At 31.9% G+C, this 12,752-nt stretch overlaps 1 protein-coding gene across 3 annotated transcripts; it reads left to right on the top strand.

The window, feature by feature from the left end:
* The first annotated feature begins 3,140 nt into the window (after window positions 1-3,140).
* LOC114416571 (putative phospholipid-transporting ATPase 9) lies at window positions 3,141-11,868 on the top strand. Of its 3 annotated transcripts, none has more exons than XM_028381481.1 (11): window positions 3,141-4,179; window positions 4,981-6,344; window positions 7,422-7,535; window positions 7,630-7,906; window positions 7,998-8,086; window positions 8,174-8,282; window positions 9,398-9,607; window positions 9,729-9,854; window positions 9,954-10,052; window positions 10,276-10,351; window positions 11,157-11,293. In XM_028381481.1, the coding sequence occupies exons 1-10, from the start codon at window positions 3,781-3,783 to the stop codon at window positions 10,318-10,320; spliced, it is 2,832 nt and encodes a 943-aa protein (XP_028237282.1). In that variant the 5' UTR covers window positions 3,141-3,780; the 3' UTR covers window positions 10,321-10,351; window positions 11,157-11,293. The 3 variants fall into 3 exon arrangements, with proteins under 3 accessions (XP_028237282.1, XP_028237280.1, XP_028237281.1); XM_028381479.1 differs by having other exon boundaries at window positions 3,146-4,179; window positions 10,160-10,351; window positions 11,157-11,868; XM_028381480.1 differs by having other exon boundaries at window positions 3,147-4,179; window positions 7,425-7,535; window positions 10,160-10,351; window positions 11,157-11,868.
* The last annotated feature ends 884 nt before the right edge of the window (window positions 11,869-12,752 follow it).

The raw sequence follows: 12,752 nt of genomic DNA, 5'->3' as shown, positions 1-12,752 counted from the left end.
TTACAAATCATGAATTAATGAAATTATGATAATATAAATGTTTTTTCTTGATTATATATAGAAAAATACAAAAGACAAAAATTATTTTTTAAAGAAAATAAAAAACTATTTAATCTGTGAGGAGAAAATTTTTTCTTAATTAATATATATATTTAATTACAAAACTAAGAAATTTGAATTAATGAAATTATGATAATATAAATGTTTTTTTTTTAGCTTAACTAATTTTTCAAATACTTTGTGTTATTTGTTATAGAGAACATGAATAAAATTTAATGAATGAGGACTGTGTAAATATTTTTTTTCTTTCTTGCTTATTATCTTATCACTTAACCAATTTATCTTATTTTATTTAACATAGAAAGTATAAATAAAATTAATATATAAAATCAAATTATAGGAAAATAATGTATTTCTTATTTATTATCTTTTACTCATATAGGTAAATTCTTCAAAAAATACTTAGACAAATTTTAAATTTTTTTTATATTATGTATATGTAAATTTATTAAATATAAAATATATGTAAAATATAAAACACAAAGGATGAACAATTTGTGTAATAAGAGTAAGTAGAAAAAACTTATACTTAATTTACGGGCATGAATAATTTAATTGAAATCAAATGAACAAATAAATTGTTATGATAAAAGAATATATTTTAATTCATTTTTATAATGTTTGTAATGTATTTTTTTTCTCTTTTTTTTACTTAATTTATTTTTTGAATACTTTGTTTTACTTAATATGGAGAATACGAATAACCTATTTCTTTTACGGAAGAATATGAATAAAATATAACTAATGAGATTAATGAAAATTTTTTTTGGTTTATTTCTGACTTATTATCTTTTCACTTAAATAATTCATGAAATATTTTATTTTGTTTAAAATACCAAGTATAAGTAAAATTAATGTCTAAAATTTATATTTAAAATGATGAGATGAGGTTTTTCTTTTCTCTTCTTCTCCCAGCAAATTATGTAAAAAATATGAAAATAATATTTTTAAGAAGACAAGTAACAAAATCTATACTTAATTTGTAGGGATGAACATTTTTCTTAAAGATAGAAATAACATAAAATAAAAAATATGAAATTTATTTTTAAAACAAGTAAGAAAATCTATACTTAATTTACGGGGAGAGATATTTCAACTAAAAATAGAAATTATATATTCAAGTATAAAATATTAAGGTAATTTTTTTTCTAGTCTTAATCCTCCAATTCATCATAGGAAAGAGACCTTGACTAATACGGAGTTCATCTCGGATAAATAAAGTCTGATAAAAATTATTTGCATCGAACTTAAATACTATCTTGAAGATGTTTGTTTTTTAAGCAAGTAACAAAATTTATACTTAATTTAAGAGGAGTAACTTTTTTTACTAAAGATAAAAAAATAAATATAAAATATAAAGACGATTTTTAAAAGCAGGTAAGAATATCATTACTTAATATACGAGAATAAACTTTTTTTTGTCAAAGATAGAAATTATATATAAAATACAAAAGATGAAAATGATTTTTTAAAGAAAATAAAAAAAAACTATATCTAATTTGTGATGAGTAAATTTTTTCCTAATTAATATATATTTAATTACAAAACTAAGAGAAATTTGAATCCATGAAATTATGATTATTGACTTCTCTATGAAAAATTAGAGTAAAAAAGTTTAGGGAAATAATAAATTTAAATCACTTTAAACAAATATTATTAACTTCTCTATTATGTAATTTTTTTATGTCGTCTTAAAATTTAATTTTCTAGAAAGAAAATATATTATCTTATAATTTATATATGATATTAAATTGTTGGGATCTTTGATCATTTTTTAAATTATTATAATATAAATTTGTTTTTCTCTTTTTGGCTAAACTAATTTTTCGAATACGTTGTGCTATTTAATATAAAGAATATGAATAAAATATAATGAATGAGAATTGTGTAAATAACTTGTTTCTTTCTTGTTTATTATCTTATCACTTAACTAATTGAATATATTATTTTATTTAACATAGAAAGTATAAATAAAATTAATATCTAAAACTAAATTATAGACAAATGATGTATTTCTTATTTATTATCTTCTTACTCATATAAGTTCTTTTTTTTTAATTATGTATTTTTTTGATACTTTGTTTTACTTAATATTGAGAATAAGGATAAACTATTTTTTTTACGGAAGAATATGAATAAAATACAACTAATGAGATTAATGTAAATGTTTTTTTTTATTTCTTGCTTATTTTCTTTTCACTTAACTAATACATTGAATATTTTATTTTATTTAAAATACCAAGTATAAGTAAAATTAATGTCTAAAATTTATATGTAAAATTATGAGGTGAAGTTTTTCTTTCCTTTTCTTCTTCCCGTGACTTATGTAAAAAATATGAAAATGATATTTTTAAGAAAAATAACAAAATATGTACTTAATTTGTGGAGATAAACATTTTTCTTTAAGATAGAAATAACATATACAATATAAAATATAAAATTTATTTTTAAAGCAAATAAGAAAATCTATACTTAATTTATAGGGAAAAATATTTTAACTATAGATACAATTTTGATAGTGTAGAATATGAATACACTTTACTTTGGTCTTCACTTGTAAATTATATGACTCATGTATTAGTACTTTAATTATTCAAAATAGTTTTACTAAAATTGAATTATTATTTTGTATTTTTGGAGTATAAGCACAAATTTTGTTAAACAAGTTAATACGAATTTGTAGGTAATTTGTACAATGAAACTTAAATTCAAGGTAATACATCAAATATTAGATGAAATAACAACAAGATTATGGTTCCTATAGTCCATGTAAGATATTTCGCATTGGAAGTTCAAGAAATATGCAAAATCAACATACACAACCTCTCGAGTCCTCTTAGCAATCCCCTTTGTAAACAATTAAAGTTTAGAAGAAGAAATGTTGTTCTATATAGCAGTAACAGGATAATATCGAAGAAGCATATTTATGAAACACTATTAGTAGTACCAACTGCAACATAACAATAAAATATAAAATTATTTTTTCTTAAAATTAAATCATATAATAATTATAATCGGTGATAATTTATAGATTATGCTAGTTTGAAAAAAAAGTGCCACTCCTGTGCCCCACAACATCCTTACATCAAAATTTGTTTGTTCTTGAGAGAGCGAGTAATTTACTCTTGGCTGTCTGACAAGTGAGAAAGGTACCAACAAAAAAGTAGCATGATCTGGAAAGAAATCGTGCACCTTCTCAACACCCAATCATGTTCCTTTCACTTTCACCCTCATTCCCAAAAACTGCCAAATTTCGAGCCTTTTTCTTCTGCTCGTGACTCCTTCTTTACACACACATGATGTTTTCATCTTCTGGGTAGTTCCACTTCTCCAAGGACTCTTCACATTGCTTGTCCCCAACAGTGTACTATAGTTTGATTCTCTTCCGTTTTCCACTTTTTTATTCCTTCAACATGAAGATTGCGTAATTTTGTGACAAAGGCCAAAAGTGGTTCTGAATTTTTGTGTGGTTTTGGTGGTTTTGGTTGTTGACTAGTTAAAGTCAGTTCCTTTATAATCATAGTGGTAAGTGAAGTTGCTTTTTTTTTTTAGACTACTTGGGAAGGTTACCAATTTGTCTGCTAGTGTTGGACTTTGCTTCAGGGTTTGGGAAGACTAATTAGTAATTAGTCCACCTTATTGGCTCTTTGTGCCTTTATTATTTATTGCTATTATTTTGGAATTTGGATCAGTCACTTATACTTATTTGAATAGAAGAAGATGAGGGGTGGGAGGAGGGGTATGATAAAGCTTCAGTTTAGCAAGATCTACTCTTTTGCTTGTGGTAAAACAATCTTCAAGAGGGAACATTCAAGGATTGGGGGACATGGTCATTCCAGGGTGGTTTTCTGCAATGAACCAGATAGATTTGAGGGAGGGTTTTTTAATTATGCTGATAATTCTGTTAGGTCCACAAAGTATACTGTTGCCACTTTCTTGCCTAAGTCACTGTTTGAGCAGTTTAGGAGGGTGGCTAATTTCTATTTCTTGGTGGCTGGAATCTTGGCCTTCACAAAGCTTACTCCTTATACTGCTGTCAGTGCTATCCTTCCTCTGTCTATCATCATTGGGGCAACTATGGTGAAAGAGGGTATCGAAGATTGGCGCAGGAAAAAGCAGGTACTATTGTGAATTTCGTTTTATAAAATCGATTTCTTCAACCCTGCAGCACAAGTGTGTGGATTCAAAGTGAATTAGACTGGTCTTCTCGTCTTAACATTGATTTGTGGCTTCCTGTTTTGTTTGTATTTACTTACATAGTTACATTTGCTGTTCAACTCAGTGTCTATGAGATCTTTGGGACATATAGTATCCAATAGCTTGAAGAATGCCAATAATTTTTACCAAGTGTTTTATGAAGATTCTATTTGACAGTAGCTTTATTGAAATTGTGGAAAGAAATTGAATGTCATTTTTCAAGACTCATGACAGATAGTTCATTAAAGATTCTAGTTTTTGTGTTTAGATCATTAGTATGAGTTGTTTGAAAAAGGATGAAGTGCCATTAATAAGCTGTTTGCTCACGAATTCCAGAATTTGCTGAAAGAATCTCTCGGATTCCTTGATAGATTACTTTCTTGCTGGAGTTGAAGAGTATTAATAGTTTGCTATATTGACAGTATGGTCAGACGTAAAATTCCAAAATAGTGTCTATTTATCTTAATTCTACTACAAGATTTCCTATATTTTAAGTTCTGTGTGCTTTTGGTTAGATTTTCATTTTTTCCCGTGTAATGAAATGCCTTTATGGAATTGGAATAATGAATCAACAGTTCTATCATCTATGTTTATTGAGAAAGAAATAAAAGCTAATGAAAAGGAGGGGGGGGGGGGGGGGGGAGGGGGAGCAAGAAAAGGATAAGTGTCTATGGAAAGCTGTCATTTCAGGGTATATTTTTAGCTAACAAAATACTTCTACAGGATACTGAGGTGAACAATAGAAGAGTTATATTGCTTAAAGGTGATGGCAATTTCGAATATACTGAATGGAAGAATCTGAGAGTAGGGAATATAGTGAAGATAATGAAGGATGAATTCTTCCCTGCTGACCTCCTACTGCTTTCCTCCAGTTATGAGGATGCAGTCTGCTATGTTGAGACCATGAACTTGGATGGTGAGACAAATTTGAAGTTAAAACAAGGGCTGGATGTAACTTCTTCCTTACAGGAGGACTTTAAATTCCGTGATTTTAGAGCTGTCATCAAATGTGAAGACCCAAATGCAAATTTGTATTCATTTGTTGGGAGCATGGATTTTGGAGAGCAAAAATATCCTCTTTCTGCTCAGCAACTTCTTCTGAGAGACTCTAAACTTCGTAATACAGACTATGTGTTTGGAGCAGTCATCTTTACTGGTCATGACACAAAGGTTATCCAAAACTCCACTGATCCCCCTTCAAAAAGAAGCAAAATTGAGAAGAAGATGGATAAGGTTATATACTTCTTGTTTTGTGTTTTATTTCTAATTGCATTTCTTGGATCTATTCTCTTTGGCTTTGCAACCAAAGGTGACCTTGACAATGGGTTAATGAAAAGATGGTATCTCAGACCAGATAGTTCCACAATTTTCTTTGATCCAAAAAGAGCAGCTGCAGCTGCTATATTTCATTTTTTAACAGCCTTAATGTTGTACAACTTCTTCATTCCTATCTCCTTGTATTTCTCAATAGAGATGGTCAAAGTTCTTCAGAGCATCTTCATCAATCAAGATATCCACATGTATTATGAAGAAACTGACAAACCAGCTCTAGCCCGTACTTCAAACTTGAATGAGGAACTTGGCCAAGTTGACACAATACTTTCTGATAAAACTGGAACTCTGACCTGCAACTCAATGGAGTTCATCAAATGTTCTGTTGCTGGGGTAGCATATGGCCGCGGTGTGACAGAAGTTGAGCAAGCCATGGGTAAAAGTAATGGTTTACCTATTTTTCATGAGCATATTAATGGATTAGAATCAAAATTAAATGAAATCAGGGACTCTCCTGATAGAAAAGAACCTATCAAAGGTTTTAACTTTACAGATGAAAGGATAATGAATGGAAACTGGGTTAATGAGCCTTATGCAGATGTTATACAGAATTTTTTTCGCTTATTGGCAATTTGTCATACTGCCATACCTGAAGTGGATGAAGAAACAGGAAAAGTCTCATATGAAGCTGAATCTCCAGATGAAGCAGCATTTGTAATTGCTGCAAGAGAAGTTGGTTTTAAATTCTACAAAAGGACTCAGACTTGTTTGTCAATATATGAGTTGGATCCAGCTTCTGGCAATGAAGTTGAAAGGTCAGCTATTTTTAATTGCTTTGTCTGTTTATTATCTTGAATCTTGATATTTTGACTGCTGCATTTTTCCTTGGTAATAAAAAAACTTCGTACCCCATTGCCCAGAGGCTCTTCGCTATGCGAAGGTATGGGGGAGGGATATTCTCATTGAGAAAGGGACATGCAATTACCCAGTAACTTGTCATGTGATGCTAGTAGTTAATTTTCAATACAAAAAATTTGGAAGTAGCAATGCTACATTCTGTTTCTGGTCTAATCAATAGCTTTACAGGGATGTGGAGTCTGATGTTGATTTGATACTTTTCAGTTCCTGGATTGGCCAATCTACTATGAGAAATGCTAGTAACACAGTCTCTAATATTCTTTTTCTGACACAATCTTTCTTATTAGCTGAAATTCCTGTGGATCTCACTAAATGTGGGTGTTGTCTCCCACTGCGATGCCATCTGTCATGACAAAAATCGTGGTGGGAGATGACAGTGGGCTTCATTCCCCATTTTGTGGGTCCCATTCCCAAACTAGCCGGTTCTGTGGGGTTGAGTTAGACCCTAAGCCCAAATCCTAACATTGTTAATAAATTTTCTTAAATGATTCTTACCTTTAAATTAACAAAAAAGGGCACTAGTTAATCAATAATATAAAGTTTTTATTAGAAATCATGTTGGGGATACATTGAAGCCATGGTGGGAGTGCATCTATAACAATTCTTAGTAAAAACTTTCCACTTTTCTTAAGAGCAAGATGAGAAGCTAAACTAAGGATAAACCAAATTCAAACCAAAACATGGGATACTTCAAATCATAATTAGTAAAATTTGTAACTTACCTGTTACTCAGCTACAACTAGAAAATACGTATCTAATTACCTTAGGATTTTTTAATAGTTTTTAATTACTTTCACAATTACTAAAAATTAGTCTTTATAGGCTACAGCAGGGAGGATGTGACAACTAACACTTACATGATTACTTAAAAATACATTATTCCTAATTCAATTATTTTTTATAGCTATTTGTGTTTTTGAAATTACTTTCTTCATGTGAAGTAATGTTGACCGCATCAGATTAATTTTATTTAGCAGGACGTACAAGCTTCTTAATGTTTTAGAATTCAATAGCTCGAGGAAGCGAATGTCGGTGATAGTGAAAGATGAAGAGGGGAGAATTTTTCTACTCTGTAAAGGTGCTGACAGGTCTGTGATTAAATAATTTATAGCCTTCAATATCTTGGACTTCTTACCTGTGCATTTAACATATTGACTTACCTTAAGTTATATTTTCATGCAGTGTCATGTTTGAAAGGCTTGCCAAGAATGGGAGGAAGTTTGAAGAGAAAACTCTGGAACATGTGCGTGAATATGCTGATGCAGGTCTAAGGACCCTAGTACTTGCCTTTTGCGAACTTGATGAAGAAGAATACAAGGAGTTTGATGATAAATTTTCTGAAGTAAAAAATTCAGTTGCCGCAGATCAGGAAACCCTGATTGAAGAAGTATCGGATAAGATAGAGAGGAATCTAATCCTTCTGGGTGCCACTGCTGTCGAGGACAAGCTCCAAAATGGGGTAGTTTAGAAAGAAAAAAAATGTTCACATATGAAGATATATCCATTAGAACAGGACTTCGTTATTAAGCCTAACAATATTATTTTGCTAGGTTCCTGATTGTATCGACAAGCTTGCCCAAGCTAAGATTAAGATTTGGGTTTTGACTGGGGATAAAATGGAGACTGCCATCAATATTGGGTACAATAATGCGATTATACCTTTTTTATATTGGCTTCTGTGTAATAATTACTTATCAAGTTGTTTGACATGAATATACGAATGCAGTTTCTCTTGTCACTTGCTAAGACAAGGAATGAAACAGATTATAATTCATTTGGAGATTCCAGAAATTCAAGCATTAGAAAAGGCTGGAGACAAGATGGCTATTGCCAAGGTAAACTAAATTTCAGCCTTAACAAATTGGTTCTCTTAAAATATTTCAAAATCCTCATAAGATCTTACATTGAGTGGATATTGGGTTGAATGTGCTTTAATATTTCCTGGATTACTCCATTCAGGTTTTGTGAATAAAGCAGCTTTGTAGTGTGATATTGAAATTTCAATAACTGCATTTATCCAGCATTTTTTCGTTTTCGTTTCAAAAGGTGGAAAAAAGACAATGTATGCTTCTATGCTGTTGCTTAGTTTGTTTAATCTCTAAGCCAAAATATAACTTTTGTTACTCTGTTTCTTTCTTTCCTTTTTTCCCCTGTTTCCCTCTAAAACTTATCTGTTTCTCTGTTGGAAGGAGTTGCTTGGTGTCTAAGTTTCAGTTAGGTGCCAGTTACAGATTAGAGAAGAATGAACACAGGTGTTTTCTTATAGGATATTGAGTGCCTGTCTGATTCTTTCACTAAACTAAATATTCCTAGTATTCTATCCCCATCTCTGTATAGCCAGACTATACTCGGTTTGAAACTGCTCTAGCACTCCCCTTTAGAAAATTTCCCATGCTTCCTAAGGATTACTACCTTCCTTTAGAAAATTGCTCTTTTCCATTTGCTTTGTGTTTAAGTGCTGCTCATGGTGAATCAGTCACTCATACATGTTATCTTCATCAAATATTGGAATACCTATATGTTCCTCCTTGAATTTTTTCCTTAACCTTGCAATTCACAAGCTCTCTCTTTAATTTTTCAGTGACTTGCTTCTACATTCTTGACTAGAGCATGAACAGCTTGTAGGATCTCAGAGCTCTGTTATTAGTTGTTAAGTACTGGTTTAGAGATTATAGAAAGAATGAATATAACTGTACTTCTCAGGATTTATAGAGCATGAGATCTGGTCCTCAAAATCAATTTTTCAAACTTGCACTAAACAGAATACTTAGTCTTGTCTCTATATCTCTATGGTCTGTCTCTGCCAGATTCTGTTAGAATTTTAACAGTCATTAGCTCTAACTCCCTCAACTAGTAGAAATCAACCCATTGGGCTTACCTTAAAAGTATCTTAGTGAGAACTTGTATAGTTGAGAGAGTGCTGATATTTTTAGACTGATTCATGTTTTAGGCATCAAGGGAAAGTGTGCATCATCAGATATCTGAAGCTGCTCAACTGCTTTCTGCATCCAGAGGGACCTGCCAGACATTTGCTCTGATCATTGATGGAAAATCACTTACTTATGCTTTAGAGGATAATATGAAGAACATGTTTCTAGAGCTTACGAGTCATTGTGCGTCTGTTATCTGCTGTCGCTCATCGCCAAAGCAGAAGGCTCTGGTATTTTTAAGCCTATTCTGCATCCCTCTATTTGACATGTCATAATTTTTTTTGGTTAATTCTGGTGATGATTCTACTTAACTCTTAAAAATATTTTATTTTTATTGGTTCCTCTCTCAAGGTTACTAGACTGGTCAAATCTGGAACTGGTAAAACAACATTAGCTATTGGTGATGGAGCTAATGATGTTGGAATGCTTCAAGAAGCAGATGTAGGGATTGGAATCAGTGGTGTCGAAGGAATGCAGGTACACAAAATTGACAAAATATTCAATTTTTTAAAATTGATTTTTCACTTCCCTATCCTGTTTTATTACAAGTTTTATTTCGTATCCTTTCTCCCTTAGGCTGTTATGTCTAGTGATATTGCAATTGCACAGTTCCGGTATTTGGAAAGATTACTTCTTGTACATGGACATTGGTGTTACCGGAGGATGTCATCGATGGTATTGCCACTCAAACTAGATCCCAACATTCTATAGATTTAGGTTCCGAAGGATGACTTGATCTGAAAACTTTAGTAGTTATATTAACTTGTTTATTCTTCTGGCAGATATGCTATTTTTTCTACAAGAATATCACATTTGGCTTTACTCTATTCTTGTATGAGGTGTATGCATCATTCTCTGGACAGCCTGCATATAATGACTGGTTTTTGTCTCTCTATAGTGTCTTCTTTTCATCACTTCCTGTGATTGCCCTTGGGGTCCTTGACCAGGATGTATCTGCCAGGTACTGCCTGAAGGTAAGTTACTGTTTATCGGCTAAGAATATGTTTATTCAATTTTCAAATTCTCAAGCCCTTCAAATGGCCATTTTCAAGCAGGAAAAAATTTCTCCTTCCTTTTTTCTTGTCTTAAACAATGTGATTGGCACTGTTATGGTTTCAAAAATATAATCCAAACAGGCACTAATATGTTGTCATGTTTGTGTTAATAATTGAGAAATGGAAATTTTCATTGTTGTCCTGGTATAAGAAGCAAGAGAATCCACCAAAAAAGGAAAGAAAAGATATAAAAAATCTTGCACTAATCTATACAATTATATCATACCTTGCTTTCCCCTAGACCTAATTGGTTTTTCACCTTCATGGTGCCATTTTGTCTTGACATTAACTGTTAGATTTTAGCTTAAAACCAATTGGCACTAAGTGAAGTTGACCAACAGATATATAAGCTATACCCTGAGAATTGAGGCAAATAATGTGGAACTTCCTAACACCCGCCTACTAGAATTGGCAAGAAACAAGAAAGGCTATAGGCTTTGATATCATGTTAGATTTCAACTTAAAACCAATTGACACTAAGTGAAGTTGTCCAACAGATATATAAGTTGCACCTTGAGAATTGAGGTAGGTTATGTGGGACTTCCTTCCTAACATTAACGTCACCTAGGAAGCCCATTTTAAAGGGTGGGTACTAATACTTTTTAAACACAATAGTCACTTGTATGTTGCATAATAGATAAATCCCCCTTGGTTATATCTGAAGTAAAATACAATAAACATCAACTTGTTTTCTCTGGTGAGTTATTTCTGTTTAATGTGGCAGTTTCCAATCTTATACCAAGAAGGTGTGCAAAATATCCTCTTCAGCTGGCGTCTAATACTTAGCTGGATGCTTAATGGATTTATTAGTGCCACAATGATATTCTTCTTCTGCACAAAAGCAATTTTGCCACAGGCCTTTGATGAGGAGGGAAGAACTGCTGGAAGGGATATGTTGGCAGTGACGATGTATACTTGCGTGGTTTGGGTTGTGAACTTGCAGATGGCGCTTGCTATACGTTACTTCACCTTGATACAACATATTTTCATCTGGGGTTCCATTGCTTACTGGTATCTTTTCCTCATGGTATATGGAGCAATGCCTCCAAACATTTCCACAAATGTTTACAAAGTCTTCATCGAAACACTCGCCCCATCTCCTTCCTTTTGGGTTGTGACATTCTTTGTGGCGATCTCAACACTCATACCATACATTTCGTGCTCGGTAATTCAGATGTGGTTCTTCCCCATGTATCACCAAATGGTGCAGTGGATAAGGTATGAGAGGAAGACAAATGTTCCTGAGTAAAATACTGTGATGTGATAAGGCAAACAAATATCATTGTGGCCAAGAACTGAATTCAACAGCACATTTTGCAGCTGAGGCTAACCATAGTAGAGATAGAATTACCAACCATTGATAATATATGTATATTGACATAAAAAAGTGTAATATACCGAGATTTTAGTTGAAAAATGTGATATGTGCTATATCATCCGGTGTGTGTTTCAATTAATTTATTTTAGGAAAATGCTCTCTTAACTTTTTAAGAATTTTATTTTTGAAAAGAGAAACAGTTACTTTCATCAGAGAATCTTTTTCCAAACATGGTCATGTAGCATTACCCATTTGAATTTTGATTTACAACTAACTATACTATTATTGGAATGTCATGAATTCTAGAAATGTAGAATCACCCATTAGAATTTTGATTTACAACCAACTAAACTATTATTGGAATATCATGATTTCTAGAAAGCTATTGGGCAGGTTGCAAATTAGGACGGAATGATCTATTTTAATAGCGAGGGAGAGTGTTACTAGTGACAATGTGCAAATGAGGAAGGCATAAAATGAAGGGAAGAATGGATTTCGAGCATTCAACCAGAAACCGTTTGTTTTAAATATTTTGATTTCCAGTTTGCTTGGCTATGATGCAATTCATAGTTTGGTTATGAGCAGCTTGTATTTGTATTGAACCACTGAATTAGTTGTTTCAAGCAAATTCCTTGCCAAAATGGTATCCACAAAAATAATTGGGTTAGAGCATTTTCAACCAAATTCTCCACCAAAGTTATCTTTTACTTTTTTTTTTAATAATAGTTCACCCTTTCGTATGATATAGATTACATTTCTTACTTTAAATAATTGAATCAAATTTTTAATTAAACCAAAAAATTCACTAAAATTTCTCAAGTGACCCCATAATGTTACTTTAAACAACTCAATAAAATATTATAATGTTACTTTTGTACTTTGGACCCCACAAAAACTGAAGAGCAACAAGTGCTCTATGGCCTGCGCAACAACCCAAGCCAAGACGTGGCTCCCGCACAGTTTCTTTCCAACAGTCATAATTTCTTTGTTGTGTTGCTTTTA

The sequence above is a fragment of the Glycine soja genome, chromosome 6 (genome assembly GCF_004193775.1).
Source record: "Glycine soja cultivar W05 chromosome 6, ASM419377v2, whole genome shotgun sequence".
Classification (NCBI taxonomy): domain Eukaryota; kingdom Viridiplantae; phylum Streptophyta; class Magnoliopsida; order Fabales; family Fabaceae; genus Glycine; species Glycine soja.
This window is presented reverse-complemented; position numbering and strand designations above follow the sequence as displayed.

Bases quoted from the DNA above. Each gene is read 5' to 3' on its own strand.
- LOC114416571 (XM_028381479.1), top strand. From the start codon at position 3,781: ATGAGGGGTGGGAGGAGGGGTATGATAAAGCTTCAGTTTAGCAAGATC. The intron at 4,180-4,980 runs GTACTATTGTGA...ATACTTCTACAG, and splicing joins ATTGGCGCAGGAAAAAGCAG to GATACTGAGGTGAACAATAG. The intron at 6,345-7,421 runs GTCAGCTATTTT...AATTTTATTTAG, and splicing joins TCTGGCAATGAAGTTGAAAG to CAGGACGTACAAGCTTCTTA.